The sequence below is a fragment of the Columba livia genome, chromosome 8 (assembly GCF_036013475.1).
Source record: "Columba livia isolate bColLiv1 breed racing homer chromosome 8, bColLiv1.pat.W.v2, whole genome shotgun sequence".
Classification (NCBI taxonomy): Eukaryota; Metazoa; Chordata; class Aves; order Columbiformes; family Columbidae; genus Columba; species Columba livia.
In genome coordinates, this window is record NC_088609.1 from 23,079,957 (window position 1) to 23,100,810 (window position 20,854).

Here is a 20,854-nt window from a genome sequence, read left to right on the forward strand (position 1 = left end):
AGTTAGCATTCGTTTCACGGTAGATAGCACGGTGCACAACTGGAAAGGTGTCTGTCTAGCTGCCTTGCCAGAAGAATCCTGTTAGAACTTATTTTACCTAAAAACTTTAACCTCAATAAGGGTTTTAGAGTAAGCCACAGTTATAGGGAGAACCTGAACCTGAAAGGTGCTCAGCGCAACAGGGTGGAAAGGCAATGCACAGAAACAGCTCTCGGGGAACTGGGGCTACGGCCAGTGAGTAGGAAATCAAACATGTATGGTGGGAAAAAACAAGCTGGAGTTTCCCTGTGCTACCATCCCAGTCCTTCCAGATTTTTCCCATGTCCTACAAGTCTCCCCCCATTTGCCTCTACACCAAACACTCCCGGCAGCCTGTCACTGTCCTTAACTTGCATAGTGTGAGATGCCAGGGGCTGGTTCTGGTGTATCCTGGCTTCTGGAAGTCAGCTGAAACACTGTGTTCATGTCACTGCCACGTTAGGCTGTAAACTCTTGCACTTCTGTCCTACCTACCTCTAAAGAGCCCCAGGTGCTTCTGACATTGTATAAGTAGTAAATAACTTAATTCCTCTGACCTTAGAAACAACTATGTTTGGCAGTGTTCCTGGTGGGCTCTGTGTCTAGGATGGCCTTTGGTCTCGCTTTATCTCATGACAAAGAAAATACAAATTCATCGATGTGTTTGACTAGACCTGCTGGTTTTCCTTAATGACTTAAAAATTAGGGATAAAATAGATGACTTTGCATACCATTTCTCATCCCCAGTGAAATGTACAGCTGTATTTCATTATACATGCTAACAGTATACATCTAGTAGTTCCCACATACACGTAGTGGTAGTTCATGTCTAGAGTCACAGTAATGTATTGCAAAATCTGGTAACATAGCATAAAATGATTGCGTATATATTCTTTTCAGATTCTGATTGCCAGTATCATGTGCAGCTATAGCAAGGAGGACTGGACTGAACTTTCAAAAATGGCTGAGGTAATGGTTTCCTTAATGTGTTTCTGCATCTGCCTTTTTCTTTTATTCTCCTTAAAAACAAGAGCTGCAATAAGGACTTTCTTGAAAGAAATAGATTCAAAGTGAAAAATGAGAATTTAAAGCATGTCCATTATAATTTGTTTATTCTGTGTTTTCATTAAAATGATGGAAATGTAAATTTAAAGGAAATCTGTTCCATAAAAATGGTCCCTTGGATTTTTAAGCAGTACCTGGAAAGCCTTTAGTCTTTGAATCTATATACTTTTTATTTGCATATTAAGCAAGCTGTATATTATGACGGATGCCCTGATAAAATTTAATTCTACCTTTGAGATCCTAACTTGATCTTACCTTGCCTACAGGCACACTAGTTTGACAGCACCAGAAGAAATTTTGAATATAAAACTCTTGAATATTTAAAGTATAAAAGGCTCATTTAATGCTATTCTAGTTTTAATACAGACTTTCAAAAATGATAGCAGAGAAAGCCAGCGTATATAATAGCACTCAGCAGGCTTTCTATAATATAAATCCAATCTTACACAAATGCAAACAGACTATGCACCTGAAATTTTGATTCAATTTGAAGGAAAAAAAAAGCTATTAAAAAACACATACCTGTATCCGTAGGGAATAGTATAAGAAATAGTTGATTAAGACCACAATAATTTAATTCAGAAGAGGTGTCTATATCTAAATGTAACACAAAGATTTTGTTTTTTAAAAAAAACTGGTGTTTGGTTTGATTTTTGTTTCGTTTTTTACATAGATTAAAATATCTAGAGAAAATAAAGTATTGTTTCAGATCAATAAAGGAAGGTTTAAACAAATTTCAGTGAAGAAAAAAATTAGCTTGTCAGTATTACTAGCATTAGCAGCTCAGATTTAAATGTTTTATAAATATTATATATATCTATTGTGTATATGTGTAGATGTGAGTGTAGATGTTTTGAATTTGTGTTTTCATATGGCCGAATGTGTATGTTTGGACATAGTTTCTTCTTTATTCATACTACTCTAAGCCCTCCTGTGATGAAATGGGAAGACGCCTCTAGTTTCTTTGGGCATTTTAAACCTAAGAGGAAAAAATCACTTTAGGGACTTAGGGAAGTGAAATTAAACATTATCAGTAATTGGCTTGGTGATCTTCAATGCTAGTCCATTTTATACCTGTATTTAGCTAATTGACCATGAAATCTTTTGTAGAATATATGCCTGACAGGAGCAGTAGTGCTCTTAAACTGACTAAGATGAATGGCTTTATTGTGCTGTTTGCTTCTCTTTTTTAATCCAGTAGTGCTACTATCCAATTTTTAAGACAGGTATTTTCAACCTGTGTTTGTACTTTTAGAAAAAAATACTTACCTAAATGCGCTCAGTAACATGTAATGTATGCAATATAGCCTTCTCCCACAAAACAGTGGTAAGTCTCTGTGTTACGGAGAGCAGCACACTTGTTTGGGGTGCTCTGGAATCTACAGCTGAGGAGCAGTGATATTTAATCGCATGCATAGGATCCTACCTAGAAGGTAATAGATGTGGCTTTCCAAAGAGCAGATGCCCCAGAAGGTACCGTGCTGCCTCTCGGCAGGAGGACGACCTATTCGCACAAAAGGTCAGCTTGTCATGGGGCCGGCAGTGGCGGCTCAGCCGGGCTGGCAGAGCGGGCCAGGACCTGGAGGAGCCCTGAGAGTGATGGATGGCTCTGCCCCCTCGGAGAGCTGCTGAACCATGGCCACGCAGCAGGGAAAGTTACTCCAGCTCAATAAGCAAAAACAAAATGCAAATTAAAACCAAAATGCTAGTTACAGCGTGTAGAAGGCAAGGGTAGAGATCCTCATCTCGGACCGGAGTGCTTCAGCAGGGAGGCAGAGGAGCGTGTTTGTGTGCTGCCCTTGCCCACCTTGGCTCCTTTGCCTTTCTAATTGTAGCTAATGGGGTTGCTGAAGAGAAATGAGCATCAATAATATGTTTGTATAGGCTTTTTTCAATACTCTCTTGTTTGACTTCAGAAACAAAAATATTTAATGACAAAAGCTATGGCACAGTACAGATGCCTGCAGAAAATTTAGAGGCTAAATTCATTAAAGCAGCAAGGGGAAATTTACCACTGAGTCACAGTTCGTCAGCGCACAGAAGCACCTGGGTAGCACTGACTGCTGAACCACACTCTCAGAGCTGCCCTAAGGCCCTGTAATTACATTTCATTCTTTAACATTTTCCAGAACCAAGTCCTTATTGTACTTGTCTCTTTTACATTTATTTTTTTTACTTTAATTTCCTTTGTAATTTTGGGAAGCCACACCAGTTTTTGAAATTTTCCTTTTAATGATCAACACATTTATTTTTCAGGCTATCCTAACCATAGCTTTCTCTCTTTAAAAAAAATAAAATCAAATGTCTAAAGAAATCTATTTAACATGGACAGTAAATGCTACAGGAAAGAGTACTTTAAGTTAATTTTGCATTTTTTTTCCTTTTGCATGTTTCATAGGTTGCTGGTGCAGATGCACTGGAGTTGAATTTATCATGTCCTCATGGTATGGGGGAAAGAGGCATGGGCCTGGCCTGTGGGCAGGTAGGACTGTAACTGCAATCTCTTTCATGTCTCCTCAGCTACCCTGCGCCAGCATACTGATAGTTCCACCTCAGGGGGAAGATACAAGCAACAGATTACTAGCTTGAGGTTTTTAGGTTGAATGTGTTTAAATATTTAGTGCTGAAAGCAATGAAAAAAAAAAAAAAGACAGAAGCTGAAAATATACAAAATGCTTAGTTTTGCTGAGAACAAAAATGTATTATGTATTTGACAAGGAACAAGATGAAAACAAATAATTTCTAAAAAGCGCTTGGAGAGAACTTGTTGGTTTCCATTTCAGTGCCCTCAAGGTATCTTTTAGATCACAACCAGGTTAACTAATGGTTTTGAAGGACGTGAGATATACACACACCTTGTTTCACAATTTTTAGCATGTGGACCTAACTAATCTGGAATAGGGCATACATTCTGGTAGTGCACCTACAGTTAACTTCATCTCCTGTAGAAGCCTGTGTACTGTACTCTATAGATTTGATGCTTTGTACAGTTTAGGTTGGAATTATCCGTATTTGATGCCTCTGCCATGTAGAAATCTGATACAGAGATTTATCAATATATCCCATGACTTAAATTAGGAGAATGTGTGTGGGTTTGCACATGAAAAGGAAACAAACATGCACAAAAGCCAATTGTCATACCAATATCCATTTGAAGTTTTCAAATTTTTTGCATGTTTTGGTCGTGGTTTCAAATTTGCTTTGGCTCTGAAACATGCCCAAATGTGGTGAACTTGAAAGTCTCTGAAAAATCTTGGTTCACGGTCTACCAGGGGAGTTTTTCTAGGGTTTGACTGTCAATGTTTCAGAAGTCTGAAGCCTGGCTGATTTCTAATTTTATCGTTTTTTGGGGAGAGTGGAAAAAGGAGAGAAATGCAGAATTGGAATCATGGTTACATGCCCTGAAGTTGACACACACTCTTCAGTTGATCCCCTTGGGGAGGGCTAGTAGACATCTTAATGCATCCTGACTACCTCAGTTGAACACAAAATTTTTAAGAACCGAGCCATTAACTTTCCAAAATCATTAATAGGGAGGCAGTTGCAGCTGTAATCCTTTCAATGCAACTGTGGACATGCTTCAGATATAGATTTGTCATAGCGATACTGTCAGGCAAAGTGCATGGGGCAGTTTATTATTTTCTGTGAACAAAACAATGTCAATCTATTCCTTGCTATAGATTTTTATTTTAATGGAAGTGGTCTGGATGCTTTTCATTACCAGTGGTCATTTACCAAAATTATGATGAAAAAAAGAGATAATTATAAAAACCTTCCAGAGCCACACTGGCAAAATGGGAATAGTCATTATTATTTTTTTTTCCCCTGAGTTGCATTCCACAACAAAGAGCTGTAGTAGCTCTTTTTATAAGTTTGAGGTAATGCCCACCCTTCTCTCTGCAGAGCGTAGCTCAGTAGTTTGGGTTGTCCCCACTGGAGATGGCAGCACGCTGCGAAGGGTGCGCTTTGGGCAGGGAGAGCCCAGAAAGTTTCACGTGGAAGAAACAGGCTCCTTTTAAGCATGGGGTTTTATTTGCCTTTTTTGTTTGTTTGGGTTTTTTTCAAGGCATGTGTTATTTCCAGCTTTCACTGGTTGGAATAATATATGCATGTGAAGTTGCTTAGATGGTAGTCAGTAGGGAGCTGTCTGGCTACATGAGTTTTTACATATCTTTCAGCTATTGTAAAATCAGAGAACCAAATGCAAAAATCTGAACACTCAGGGCTATCGTGTGGATTTGTGACTCTCCTTGGAGGAGATCAGATCCATAAAGCAAGAAGAAAATTACATTATATATACATATATGTTTGTATAATAATAACATTTCTCTCTTCCCCATACAATATGGATATTCTTTTGAATGTTTATTATATACTACTCTCATTTAAATATATTCTTGCATTTGCTTAACTGTCTCACCAAAATGAGAGCTCAGACAAGAATCTACTTCTTTAGACAAATAAATGAATAAAGTAAGACATCTTTAGAGGACCAGATTCTGAGGTTCTTCCTCAGAGTTGGCTAAAATGAAATTATAGAGGCTTTAAATGAAGTGCATTTAAGCAAAGGGTGAGGATAAACTGAATAAAATAGCAATATGTGCAAAGAGATTTATCAATAGCCGTTCAGGGGGCTTCCATGTGTGGTGGCCCCTTGAGGCTCTGTCATAAGACAAGAAAGTACTAGGAAGAATTCTCGGTCTACTCCTAACTTTTTTTTTTTTCCACAGAGCTGAAGTCAAGTAGGTCACACGTAGGTGCTGTGGGCTCAGATATGCTCTGGAAAAAAAACTCCATTCAATATCTAGAAGTCAGGGCATGAGTCTTTGAAAGACAGAGCAGCTTTCCTGGTTGTACAGTAAAGCAGGTTTTCTTAAATCTTTTTGATAACATAATCCGCATCTTCACAGGAAATTTTTTTAAGGATTAGGTCCCTTTTCATGCCCAACCACATTAAATCCTCAGGAAACTATGGAAATTGCTGAGATGAAAAATAATGACAGTAAAACATGTATATATATCTTTACTATTTATAATTTCCAAAATGTTCTGCCTTGTTGTTGTTGTTTAAAAAAGAAAAAAAAAAAAAAGGAAAAGGAAAGGTTAATTACACTGTCTACTTTTCCTCCTCATTTCAATTCCTATGGTGTGCCTAAGGGTAAGTGTAGAAATCTGGGAACATCAGATTTGTTTTTTCTCTATCCTATTTCGTTATCTAGTCTCAAACACCTCCACTGCTTTATATCCACTGTAAATTTTAAAAATTACAGATACATCCAAATTATATGTATAAAGAATTGGTACTAAGCATGGTCGTTTGTTTTGTACTGAATTACAGTTCTCAGTTTTTATTTGATTTTAATTCCAACCCATTAGTGCAGACACTCTGGCGCCCAAACAGCATAGTTAGCCAGAGGGTAATATTAAGAGGCATCTGTATTGCTGCCAATAAGTTACTTAAAGCTGGTTCTGTATAAAATGTCAATTATATTTACTAATGATGATTAATGATAATAAAGTTAAGGTTCGTATTCTTTCATAACAATCTGCAACTGTATAAAAGTTGGATATCATTCAAAATCATAATAGAATTTTCATCATTAGGTTTAACAGCTCTAATGCACAGATTTTCTTTGAATTAGACCATGTAAGTGTATAAAACATTTAATAGTAACATAAAGACAACATGGTGAACAGTAGTTTATTAAAAAATGATGGTATCACTTCCCACTATAGTTTTTTAAAATTATGAAAATACTAAATCAATCAAACATCTGAGATGGTAGCACTCGTACTTCAGTGTCTAACTGTTGGTGTTGTATTTGTGGTGCACTTTTTGCTCCTTCAGTGAAAACCATGCAAGGATATTTTTGTTTGTTTGTTTAACCTATCCTTCTAAAAAGTGATGTCATATATTCAGAACCATTACTGTGATGTGATATCAACAAATTTAAGTGTTTGGCCTTTTGGTTTTGGATCAAAAGTCAACAGTTCTCTCCAGTTGCTCTGGTAGGAATGAATAAATAGTTGAATTGAGTGAATAATCTGGGTTTTATTTTGCGTTCCTCCTAAGCTTTGTGTCATTCTTTGCTGTTCACATGAAACCCTAGGTCTAGTAAGTGCAATGTGCATATAGGTGGAATCATTAGAATAAGACCAACTAGAATGAGTGATATCCAAAGTCTTCAAAAATGTCGGTGAGCCTACTTGGCCTAATGGGGAGTGAAAAACAACAGAGGGAAGAGCAACCTACAGCTTCTTGGAAGTTAGTAACAAAGGTGCCGGAAAGAGTAGCTACAAAGAGGGAAAGATGATTTTCTGTAGCATCAGATGATGCAGCAAGGGGCAACGGCCATGGATTGCAGGGTGAATGTTTCACGTTGGGCATCAGGAAGAAATTCCCTGAGAAGGTAAAGCAGCACAGGAACGTGGTGTCTGGCAGGGCTGTGTCCCCTTCAGCTCTGGTGTTTTCAGGGCTCAGGCAGACAAAGCCATGACTATCCTCAGCTGCTTGGTGCTTGTCCCACACAGAGCAGGAGCTTGGACTACCCGTCCTCCAGAAACTCACTCAGACCAACATTTCTGTTGTTCTCTGGATTCACACTGCTCCGTTCCTGTCCAAAGGTACTGCATTGTTTGTACTGGATATAGGGAGTGGGTAGTGGATTAAAGGAAGCACAAGGACTCACCTGCTCACTTGGGGTGAAATGATCAGTATAAGAGCGAGATCTCAAGTTGAAAGCAACACAGCCGTTAAATTTCAAAACACAGAGGGTGCTTCTGTACTTTTAAAAAGTCACAAATCTGATATTCAAAGATCTCAGTCTAAGTGCAAGAACAGATTCTTTATGCTATAAGCAAGTATTTTAAAAGTTACTAACATCCTGGCTATTTCTCATTAATTAGTCTTACCTTCTTACCTCCAAAATATAAAAAGTCTTTGCTTATCTCTGCATATAAGCTGTAGGTTTGGAAGATTGTTTGCTTTTTTTTTGTTTACATTGAAGGAGTCATGTATATGTCTCCTGTGAGCACCAAAATCCAGATCCTGGTGGTGTAACTATTCAGATCATATGTAAAATTAACTTGCTTTGTGGTTCTTTTCTTACCTTTATTTTCATTTTACTTAAACTGTACTTGCTACAGCCCCTGCTACTGGCTGTGTCCATGTTTATTAACTGCAATTAGGAGGCAAGTTTCATAAAAGCCTATATTGCCTCATTCAGGAGAAGATAGATCTGCCAAAAACAAAAAGCAAAAAAACCCCAAAGCCCTGATTGCTCTGGAAAGATGAGAACTGGCTGCATGGCACAATTAGATTTGTTCTGCTGTACCTTGGAAACAGGAAAGATGAGTCTGCTTTTTAATTGAAGTGCACAGCATAGCATGCTAATTCGCTGTTGCTCTGCCAGCAAGGAGCTTGAAGTATTTTAAATAAATGACGCCCCAAACAGAATTTGATTATATCTATGTTATGTGGCATTCTACTATCACCCTACAATAATATGCTGGTTAACTATAATTCATTGAGTCCTGCAGGCAGTATTAGTTCTCTCTCTTAAGCATCAGTAACTATAACAAATTAATGCAAAATACAACAGGGGGGCATTACACTGTGCTATAGCAGCAGTGGAAACATTGACACCCCAAATCCAATATAAACCAGTATAACTGAAGTGAGGTTTGTGTTGGTGTTTTTGGTAGATTTTAAGGATTTATATGTCATCTTGTTCTCTTGCATTGTAACCTAATGAAATTTAACAAGGGAAAGTGTAGAGTCCTGCATCTGGGCAGGAACAACCCCAGGTTCCAGTATAGGTTGGGAAATTATATATTAGAGAGCAGTGTAGGGGAAAGGGACCTGGGGGTCCTGGTGGACAACAGGATGACCATGAGCCAGCACTGTGCCCTTGTGGCCAGGAAGGCCAATGGCATCCTGGGGTGTGTTAGAAGGGGGGTGGTTAGTAGATCGAGAGAGGTCCTCCTTCCCCTCTACTCCACCCTGGTGAGACCACATCTGGAATATTGTGTCCAGTTCTGGGCCCCTCAGTTCAAGAAGGACAGGAAACTGCTGGAGAGGGTCCAGCGTAGGGCAACGAAGATGATTAAGGGAGTGGAGCACCTCCCTTATGAAGAAAGGCTGAGGGAGCTGGGTCTCTTTAGTTTGGAGAAGAGAAGACTAAGGGGGGACCTCATTAATGTTTATAAATATATAAAGGGTGAGTGCCATGAGGATGGAGCCAGGCTCTTCTCGGTGGCAAACAATGATAGGACAAGGGGTAATGGGATCAAGCTGGAACACAAGAGGTTCCGCTTAAATTTGAGAAAAAACTTCTTCTCAGTGAGGGTGACAGAGCACTGGAACAGGCTGCCCAGGGAGGTTGTGGAGTCTCCTTCTCTGGAGACATTAAAAACCCGCCTGGACATGTTCCTGTGTGACCTCACCTAGGCGTTCCTGCTCCAGCAGGGGGATTGGCCTAGATGATCTTTTGAGGTCCCTTCCAATCCCAAACATACTGTGATACTGTGATACTGTGATTGTCCATTGTCATCCATACATTCTCACTGATCTCAGTGTGTTTCTGTCTGTCAGTGCCCTCCGTTGCTTTGGGGCATGTTTCTACCAAATGAGGTGTTTCAGTGATGTTTCTCAGAGTTGAAACTGTTTCAAAGATATGGAATTTCTGTAAGTTTCACAGAACCTAAGCAGCCTGGTAGGGGAGAGAAATTGTCTGCTGCCCAAGCTGATGGATATGACCAGGAGTCCAGCTGTGGGAGAAGCTCAGGCAGATGCAGAAAATTCAATCACAGGGTGCACACTCCTCAGAAATGCGTATTCCTTGGTTCAGGTAGTGAGAGGTGTGCTGCGCTGGGCGTTGTTTTGCTGGGAGAGTATTTGGGGTGTGCAGGGAGAAGGGATGCTGCTGATTCCTCCCTCCAACTCCTGCAATTGTGGATCGAACACACTTTTTTGCAGGCCAGGGGATGTGTTTTGTGGGCTTATGTTTCTGGCTGCTACACTGACCATGGCCACATGTCATCCTTTATGATAGTTCAGTTTTATTTTAACCTCTTTGGATGATTTTATCACCTTCCCTGGTTTCACATCTCTTCCCTTTCTCTTTCCACTCCCTCCTTCTTTAAAACCCTCCTCATAAAGTAAACCCTCTGATGAGTTGCTTTCAAAGTAACACTTGACTCATGAGCTGTTTCACTGGAAATCCAGACCGAAACAGCTGTCTGACTCTGTGGTCACTCCTGGGCTGCTGACATCGCTTGCCTGCCTCTGGTACCCGAGCATCCATTGCCTTTTCTGTTGCCCTCACAGGATTCAGGTGTGATCAAATGTCATAATCTAAATGGATTTTTTCATGCTCTGTATGTCCTCTATATGGTCAGATATTCTCTTTTTTATAGCATTTAAAAAGAGACAATACTTAGAAATGAGGTATGACACTCAACTGCTGCTTTGTCTTAATTAATTTCTTCTTGAGTGTACGAGAAACAAAATTCTTAAGATGCAAAGTTCAATAAATACATCATCCGAACACTATTCTGTAATTTTATGTTGTGGTTTGACAACGTTTAATCCACTGTTATTGTTTTGAAGGGTTTTTAATTGAATTACTCAAAAGACAAAATGGAAAGCAAAAAGGGTTTATAAATAGGACAGTAATGTTAACAGCACTACTGATTGCTGAAACTTTTTAATGACATGTTATGGCTGTTAATAAGGTTTTAAATAATACTTATGTGTGGTGGCCCTTTTTTAACATATGGAAAGCATTCTCTACAGAATGGATTTTCTTAGAAAATGTAAAATTGATTCGATTTCCTTGAAGTTCTTGAAGACATGAAAGCAAGTTGGGGATAACCTTATTTTCAGTCTCACGATGATGGAAGCATTTCAGCTGGGATCCACATTATGGATGACAGGTGTCACAAAGAAGGTCAGTTCAGCCAAGATATCAGTGATCTGCCACTGTTTAAAATGGAAACAAAAATATTTGGGCTGTTCTAATGACACTTCAGTAGCCTAACTACAATGGAGTATATAGCAAGTGCTTCCCAGGAAGAAAGAAAAATTTTTCTTTTCTTTTTTTAAAAACAAAATTGCAACCTGTACTTATTCTTGCTGTTGTATTTTAATGGAAGAAGAAGCTTTCAGAAAAGGGAAATGTATAAAACTCAGAAAAGCATATTTCTGTGGTCTATATGATTAAATGTTTGGGTTAAATGCCCAGATCCTGTGGACTGCTTTGCCTTTGGATATGTGATTGCAGCATAAGGTATCACAGTTGTTCATGTCGATGTTGTATGGTAAACGGGATTTATTGGAAAGGAAGTGATCAGCAACAAGTATCTAAGTGCAGGTAAAATAACATATTTTAAGAGTGTTCATCATGGTGCACAATAAAAGTTAACTGTGCAGTGCATATTTATAGTTTTTTCTTTCTATGGTTTCAGTTTTTTGCCACCATTTGATAAAGTTAATTAACAGTATATTAACTAGTCTCTTCACTGCCTACAGAAGAATTTTCAGGAATAGCCTCATACTTTTTAAATTTTGCCTCGCATCCTGGTAAAGTTAGTCAGTGTGCTGGATTTTTGCTCTTTACAGTAGACCAAATCTGAATATAGGCCCCTATGATGATAGTTTTAAAACTGAGTGGGAAATCCTCCTCAAAACATAGGTTTTGAATTCCTTAGCTTCATGGTTTCAGAGGTTTATGGTTTCCTCAATTATTTGGTATTTTCTGCCTCTTTATTATAGGAAAGGACTGAAAGCTCACCTACCTGACCACAAGAAAAAGCTATTTGTAGCTGTAGTGCTCATATATTTGAGTTCTATGCTTCCCTTTAAAATATTTCATGTATGATGTGCTATGAGAAACATTCTTTTGGTTGACTAGAAACAACCAAGATAAAATATCTTGTTCTGTCAGGGGTAAAAAGGCATTTTTATTAGTCAACACTTCGTGTATACCAGTGCTGTTGAATAAATATTTCCAGTTAGTATCTCCAAGAAGTTTATAAAATGTACACATGCAGTTTCATATTTTTCATTTGGAATGTATTTGCCCTGTTGGTACCAGAACAAATGATTTGCTAATTTGAAATGACAATCTGTGCTTCACCCTTTCAGGCCAACTATTATTAACCTTTATTCTGACAACCAACAAAAATAATGGTTGTGTCTGACTCCTTTAACGTTGCATTAAAATCAATAGCTGTAAATAATGATTGGTACAGTTTTAACTGAGCTGTGCCAATGAAACTTAGAGAAAGTTTTTCCTGTCATATAACCACAACAATTAAAAAAAAAAAAAAATAATTTTAAAAGTAGAAAGTTTTCTAACCGTGATGTTTCTTCTGGTTGCTTAGATTATAATTTTAATTTAAAAAAAAAAAAAAAGAAAAACATTATAGTTTGACAACCTACTTAGAGGACTCAGTTTTCGAAAGAAATTAAATTGTTTTTCTTTTCGTGCTGAGGAGGAAACAAAAAGCTTTTATGTGATCTGAAAAAGGGAGTAATTGCAAAGCTGACTAAAGACAGCCACAAACCTTTCAAGTCTCAGTTGTGCTTGATCTTGACATCCCTCTTGTCGTTGCTTTAACTCCCGACACAAATCTCTGTTTTGTACTTTTGTACAAATAAAAAATTTCTAGCTCATTTCGACCTTGACTTAACGTTGTTTGGTTTTGTTGTTTTTTTTTTTTCTTTTGTTGTGATTTGGTTTTTGTTGTTGTTGATGGGTTTTGTTTGTTTTGTTTTGCTTTTCCAATCATTAGGTGCTACATTATCAAAGCAGGGGTGCAGGAGTACTGTGCTGCTAATAAGATTTCCACAGTGGATCTCCCACACAGTACTTTGATAAATGTATTCTTGAGTTTGGATACTGACCTATATTAATATTGGCAGCTATTAGATTACATATACTAAAAAGCTTTGGAGTGTTTGTTGTTCGGGTTTTTTGTTTGTTTAGGGGTTTGTTTGTTTGTTTTATTCCTAAACGTACTGTTAAGCATTGTTCATTTGTGCAGCTCCAGTACTAGAACAGGAAATGCTGTAACAACTTATGGTTCCCATTTTTTAATTTGGAGTAGAGACACATGATCAAAGGCTATTTGTTTTATGCTTTTAATATCTTTCAAAGTTTCTAATTGTAGAGTTGGAGAAGGGAGAAATAGTGATTGTGATAGCACATGAGAGTAAGAAAGAAGAGAGACATGGGGATCTTCTTAAACTGAAATTTATTAAGTAATTCTGATTCCATCAAAATCTTTCAAGAATCTTTTCAGGTTTATTTGGTTAAACACTGTTAAATTTGAAGTTCATTATTTTTTTTTTTTTAATGTGCACTAATTATTCTTTTAAAGTAGCCTGTGAGAAGTAGGAACCACAGTGGTGTCATAGTCTCATGTTGGCTTTCCTTAATGTCTGCTTTTCTCTCTCACAGTATAGATTGGGTCTCAGAGTTTTGACTTCTCAGCTCAGCCATGACCAAAGCCTCAACCTAATCCAGAGTGACTTGATTTTTTCCCGTGAAACACTGGTATCCCTGTTAAAACAAAAAAGGAACCTCTCAATTAGGCTCCCCCAAGTGAAATTGAAGCTGATCTCAAGAGTAGCTGTTCGAATCATGACACTATTCTTGTAGCTTTACTTTGAAGTAATAATGTCCTAGTACTTTAAGAACAGAACTAGATGGCAGGAGTTTTTCACTTATTTCCCACAGAAAATTAAAAAAAAAAAGAAAACAGTTGAATCACCAGGCTCTTGTTTAGAGTTTTACTCTGGCAAAAACATCCATAAGTTGGGAGCCATTACTCCCTATAAATAGATATATGAAAAATAAATTAAAAACAAAAACAAAAACATGGTCTTCGCATGGTCTTTAAATGGTAATGTTTTTGCCTGAGTGAAAAGAATATAACAAAAAGAATTAATGTAGTCTGTAAAAGCTAATGGGAGTTTTCCAAGCTATACTTCTACATCTTAATCTGCAGTATTTTGTAAGGAAAAATGTGCTTGTTTCGCTTGTAGTACATGCTTAGTTTATAAGCCATATGATACCTCTTCAGTTTAGAAATATTACCGTTTTTGTTCGAATTATAAAGAGAACACTTATGTAGAAATAACACAAATGTCTTAATTTACCCAGTAGACTTTTTTTAAGAGAAAGGAATATTTTAGAGTATGTAAGAGAGTGGAAAATAAGCATATCCTTGAATTAAACCAGTGAGCAATAGTCACAGTAACTATTGTTGCTATGGTAGTGTAGTTAAATGGTAACTACATGGACCTTGCTTAATTCTTCTCATATTAATCTCTGATCTTTTCATAACTCCTACAAGCCCACTTCATTTTGAAATCTCTTGTCTCAAAGTGCAAGTTAATTAATAAAAGCTGAAGGCCTAAACTAGAACAAAATATTTTGGTCCTCCCAGCTAGAACAATACATAAAATTATATAATTATGGATGGTTTTGAATTTTTATCCTGAATAGGATTTTCCTGTATGATTTTATTGAAGATGTCTAATGAAATTTTGAAGTATTTTTTTTAATAAACTAATGGAGAAGGCATCCACTACATTTGGTATATTTTGGATCTCATGCCAAAAGGCAGTACAGTATTGACTGAAAAAAAAAAAAAAAGAGTCCTGAATTCACATACTGCCATTATCTCTAAAAGTTTATTTTATGGCATTGGTTTCACATCATATCGTATCATAGATTCTAGCCAGAAGGATATAAGCTCTCACCCAGCAGCTACATTTCTGTGGGGTTGACCAGGCTGACCCAAAGCCTCTGAAGTCATTTATGTATTTTTTGAAATTTTTCATAATATGTACAGATAGCCTAACATACAGCTGTGAAAAATGTTATTTCAGCCTTAGGTTAAACTGCCTCATTTCTTTCTTTTTGACAGCTTTGGTCAATAGATGTTGACCAAAACCTGTCAAATTTACTGAGAAATGAGGAAGCATTTTTTACTCCAGATGCGAAATAGGGAGTTGTCTTCTATCCTGGGAAGTACTTCCTGTAATTTACAGGTTTTAAACAAATCGTTATCTCTATTTACATACAAAATGAGGTAAATGCACAACTTTAACTGCCCCTTTGTCAGAGGTGAGAAGACGTTAAAATTAACCATGAGATTCAGAAATGGCGTGTCCTTTGCTATTGTGATTGACTGCAATTCTGTATTTAGGTACTGAGTAGATTTGGGTAGATTTAGAAATAGACAGTTTTATGAAGGCAAAGTTGGATATCTCATAGGAGGAGAAAGAAAAGATAGCTGTGGAAAATATCAATAGTAATATGAAAAAAAAAAAAAAAGGTGAGTGCTAAAGATACTAATTTGTAATGCTTTAAGGTGAAATTTCCATACTTTTTCTTCACATTTGAAGGAACAGTGAAAGAGTAGATCTTTATACTCATACAGATTTTTTTTTTAATTCTGATTTCCCAATGAATTTATGGATCCATGATTGATCTGGAAAATAAATATGTATGGCCTGGAGGAAAGTCTACCTGTTGCAGGCAGGTTATCTGCAGATGGTGAAAGATCCTTTCCTCCTTGTTTTTCAGATGAGGGTGCATCCATATCCTCCTAGGCTCTCAGACAGCAATTAGACTGAGGAATGTTTTGACTCTTCTCTTGCAGACCTATCCATGCTGTCCATATCCATGGGAACAGACTTTTTAGAAGGGAGTGTTGTGATAGGACAGGGGCTAATGGTTTTAAACTAGTAGAGGAAGGATTCAGGCTAGACATGAGTACAACATTTTCTGCAATGAGAGTGGTAAAATACTGGCACAGGTTGCCTGGAGAGGTGATAGATGCCCCATCCCTGGAGACATTCAAGACCAGGCTGGACGGGGCTCTGAGCAAGCTGATCTGGGTGAAGATGTCCCTGCTCATGGCAGGGTGTTGGACTAGATGAGCTTTGGGGTTGGACTAGATGAGCTTTGAAGGTCCCTTCCAACTCAAATGATTCTATGATTCTTTTGGAAAATGTCTCTATGATGCAGAATGAGGAAGTTAACTGAAGAACATTTTCTCATATAAAAAGTTCCTCTAGTGATTATAGAGGTAAGGGGTTGACAAGATATTTTTCTGAAATCCCAGTACAGAAAGAAAATATGTTACCACAAGAATGCACTGATGAGTGACCCAGTGCCACTTGCCTGCTAAGCATCTATAACAAATCCCATGTCAGCTTCATGTGTGTTAAATTAACACAGACAAAGTCCTCTGTAACTTAGTATCAGTATTTAAAATTGCAAACAGGTTTACATAAGGTATGATTTAGCCATGAAACTCAGTGGCAGGAGATGTATATGAGAATAGTTTTGTGGCTGTCAAAGACTTGAGGTTGATGAAGAAGATTGGACTTATATTAAAGAAAGGGTTTTAATTTTTGAAACTTTGTTGTTTAGGTCATTGTAGTCAGTGATAGATGAGATTTAAGGACTTTACATACAAGGTCTTAATCAATCTTGCAACATTCTCTGTGCCATGTAGGACTTCCCATCATTACCGTCAGGATAATTGACTTGCACAAATCATCAGCATGACCTGTAATGTTATCTCCAGTAGTCCTATGGAAGAAAACCTTCATAGATATGTCAGATCAGGATTCTATCTGAGATGGGTTATGTTTTTATAATTTCCACAACTGCAAAGGACCTTACCCTGTTCTTAGGGAGACAGAGCTGCCACCATTATAATAATTAGTGATGGATTGGTGATTGCATGGTATGGTCCATTTTCTGTAGCACTAATTAGACAAGATCAGTTAATGTGCTCTACTGAGTCGTAACCTTCCTTCTGAAGCTCTTGGGGGAAATTCTGTAGCGGGTTTATTTTTGTGACATCTTTCAGACTGATATTTGTTTTCTTTATGTATGCACACATACATACGTACATACACTTACACGTGTTCTTCCTAAGGAGTGTTTGCATAGTTAAGAAAAGCATGTTCATTATCCTAACATAGTTGTATGTCTGTCTTTTGCATTATTCAAATATGCTGAAAAACTGATTAAATTGAAGTATTTAAAATATTTCTTTTGTTCATGTGGAAAGTGTCTCATGATTTAAGGTATTCTGTAGAATTGAGTGCTGTTATCTGCCAGACAAACCTTTTCAAATTCTTATGTAAATGACTTAGTAAAAACTGGGCACCAAAACAAGGTGAGTTTGAGGAGATGCACCTCAGTGTATTTGACTCTCCTTTCTCCATTTATTAAACAACTATAATAGTACTTCGCTACCTCAGAGAGGTGTTCTGGATCCAAAGTGCGGTAACAGGATAGTGTAAAAATGAGGACCCTGCAAGAACACTGAAAATAGGTCAAAATCAAAATGTCTAAAAAACAACATCCAGACATTTCTGTGATAATCTCTTCATGGTTTTGTTTCTTTGCATGAAACACAAGGAGAGGTGACCTACTCGATGCACAGCATTTTCACACTCCTTTTTTAAGGATGTATCTGCCTTGGGGGTGATAGGATGTGGAATTCATCTCATTACCAATGCCAAATGCAATCAGTAGACAACTTGCTGCTTTAATTTCTGAGGACTTATTCTTATAGTTATGGCTGTAGTTAAGCTTATCATGTGATCATTCAGAAAAAAAGGTGAATAGTTGTTTTTCCTCTAGTATATCTACCCATTGGCAATGAGTAGTTAGGATTAAAAGCTCCATCTAGCCCAAGGCTGTAATGAATATTCAGGAAAAATGATTCTGTACTGCTGCTTAGGGAAGTAAAAAGACAACCCCTGGAACATTCAAATCTCCTGTGCCTTTGGAATAAACAAGCGATATTTGATTAAGAACAGGAAGACAGAAGACACACTGATATACATCTCATACCAAAAGAGACTTTATATGGTATTAAATTACCGACAGATTCCTGTAGGTGCAAGTGCATGAATCAATATTATGTTTTAGCTGATGATATTTTCATCAAGCTATTTAGATGGTGTTTGTTTAAAAAAAAAAAAAAATACAGCAGATAAATGAAGTGTGCAATGAATGTTACAGTCCATTGAAGCATTTGTTCATTCTTCTGGATTGACACACAGAGCACAATTATGCTATATATTTGGTAACAATCACACTGTATGTAATGAGACAACCAACAAACCTAGTTATGTGTAATAGAAGAAGATAATTTATAGCAATGTGGTAGACTTTGAACCAAAAGCATTAAAATCCTGTACTACATTAAGCAGAGGAATATTTTAGTTAGTTCATGTTGTTGATTTTGCAAATGTAAATGCCCAGCTGTTTTTATAGCTAATAGCATTTTACATATTAAGCCATTTAGAAAATATTTCTTAACTATGCGGACTTCATTAACCACTTTAACAACAATAGAAGCTGTAGACACTTTCATATAGTTGGACTGGGGTAAAAAAAAAGGTACTTATGATGTATTAGCAGTGACAGGTATTTTTTGTGTTGTTATTTATGGGCCTCAAGATTCATTCTCTTAGAAGGTATGTACTCATACTTCGAATGTTTTGTGAATCCAATCTCTGCTAAGAATCAGTAAATGTGATTTGTAAATTGGGGTCAATTTTTCAGAAATCCAGGCAGATGAGAGACCCTGAATTGGCAAAATGAATTAAGCAAAATTGAGCCTGTACGTAGCCTCTTTAAAACTAGTTTTTGATACCAGGCTGCTCACCTTGTTAAATTCACACCTGAGTTTAAAACTTTGCTGAATATGATAAACGAACATTCTCAGAAATTTTAAGTTTTGAACTTAATCACTTTTTAATTGGGAGAATGTCTTTAGTCAATGATTGCACTTAGAGGTGAATTCTTTGTTTCTAATCACTTAAACCTTTCTCAAGAGTTGTGTTCCTGTGTGACCTTTGCAAATTGTTCTCAGTCCAAAGGCAAAATTCCATGGAGAGGGAACTTCCACTGAATTATGTAAATGTAGTTCATTAATTTCATATGGAAGTTATCTGTCCATTGTCACAAATATCTTGTTTTCAATCATCCGATGATTTACAATGCATTTTTCCTAGTCCTCAGTGCAAATGTAGTAGGAAATGATGAATTTGATAAATGAATTAATAACTTTTTCTTAATGATCTAAAGCATAAAATGCAATGATACAGATAAAACCAAGTGGGGATATTAATCCCCTTTTGGAATACATTAGTTGTCTGTAGAACATAAAAGCTCTGGAATTCTCATGCTCCTTGGCCCAGAGATCCCTCTGGCAGCAGGGATGCTCAGGCATGTGGCGGCTGTGGCCGCTGGACACTTGTGGTGTCACTGCAGTGAGGGGAGGGTGGCTGAGCTGAGGTGGGTGCTGATGCTGGCCGCTGCACCAGGGGGTACCAAAAATGGGCAGGTTTCCAAGACTGATACAAGTGAGCCTTTCAAAAGACTTGGTCTAAGCATGTGCTGTGCAATCAGATATTTAAACTGTTTACTAGCTTGAAAAACTGAAGACCTTTCCATTGCATTTGTTGCATTAATCTTGGTGTGGGAGAAGCAGAACTGATGGAAAATGAAGGTCTTTATTTACTTTTGGGAAAAAAAGAAAGGTCAAATTATTATTTTTTTAAGAAAGATGAACTAGTTAAAGTGTCTTAGGTAGGATGAAAATTGGGTTTACGTGAATGAAAGAGAGCTCCCAATAAATTATTCAATGTGGATTAAAATAATTGTATTAAAGTGTTAGTGTGTGTTGGAGAAAGAATTTTTATGGCAGCATGATGAAGGCAGCATAACAAGTTCTGTGGTGCCGACATCCTGAGTATTATTACAAGGGTTTCTAAGGAGAAGAATTAACATAAAGTATATACAATTCATGTCTTCTAGAGGGTGTCTCATTTTTGCGTTGGGCCTCAAGGAAATTCAAAACAGAAATGAAAGTCAAAGATGCAACTACTTTCATACTGCCAGTGCAGCATTCATACATATTTCATGGCAGCTGCATGGGCGGGGAGATCACCATTTTTATTGGAATGGCACAGCTACGTCTCAGGGTTTTACTATTCATGTCAAGCACTGTGTACTTTCTAGGAATGCAGCCTGTGGGTTTTATTGTTTGTATTTAACCACTGGTGTAAGAAGAAAAGAACAACAAGGAGTTATTTCCTGTGTGTTCACTAAACTGAAAACCTTGGTGTCCACTGGATTGTTTTAAACTAAACTTCACTTAGGCTTATCCCATTTTCAGTTACTACATAGCAATGCAGCTCTCTGAATTTTTACAATATCCAAATGGGAGAAAATGATTAATATATGTCAGGGTTAATTATCTGAGAGAGTGATAAAGATTTAGTAAATGTAAATAATTGCTGTAGTACCAATTAGCCTACCCACAGGTTTTACTTGCACTAAATCTTGTAATAGCACCATTCAATTTTTAACCAGATCATGCACCATATTCTGCATGAATCAGTATTGCAAATTTTAAGGTATTTATTGAAGAGCATTATCAACAGAAAAACAAACAAAAAAACTCTACATCCGCCCCACAAAAAAACAACAAAAAACCAACCACCACCACCAACAAGCCATATCCTAAGAGTTATACTGAACAATAACCATTATATGTGCCAGATGCAGAATGTTAGTTCCACTGAGCTGTTTTCAGTGGAAAGGATAGTTGATTACTGTCTACATGAGATGTATTCCATAAGGGAAGTAAATGCCTGAAAATCATGAAAAGCCAACACTTGAAGATTTCAATTTCTGGCTTTAACAGAGAAGATTTTGAT

At 37.2% G+C, this 20,854-nt stretch overlaps 1 protein-coding gene across 2 annotated transcripts in view; it reads left to right on the top strand.

Moving 5' to 3' along the window:
- DPYD (dihydropyrimidine dehydrogenase) overlaps positions 1-20,854 on the top strand; it is a 346,955-nt gene that overhangs the window by 231,784 nt on the left and 94,317 nt on the right. For both annotated transcript variants that reach the window (XM_065072591.1, XM_065072592.1), the window contains 2 exons: positions 919-987; positions 3,482-3,565. In XM_065072591.1, the coding sequence (XP_064928663.1) occupies positions 919-987; positions 3,482-3,565 (153 nt within the window). The remainder of the gene's footprint in view (positions 1-918; positions 988-3,481; positions 3,566-20,854) is intronic.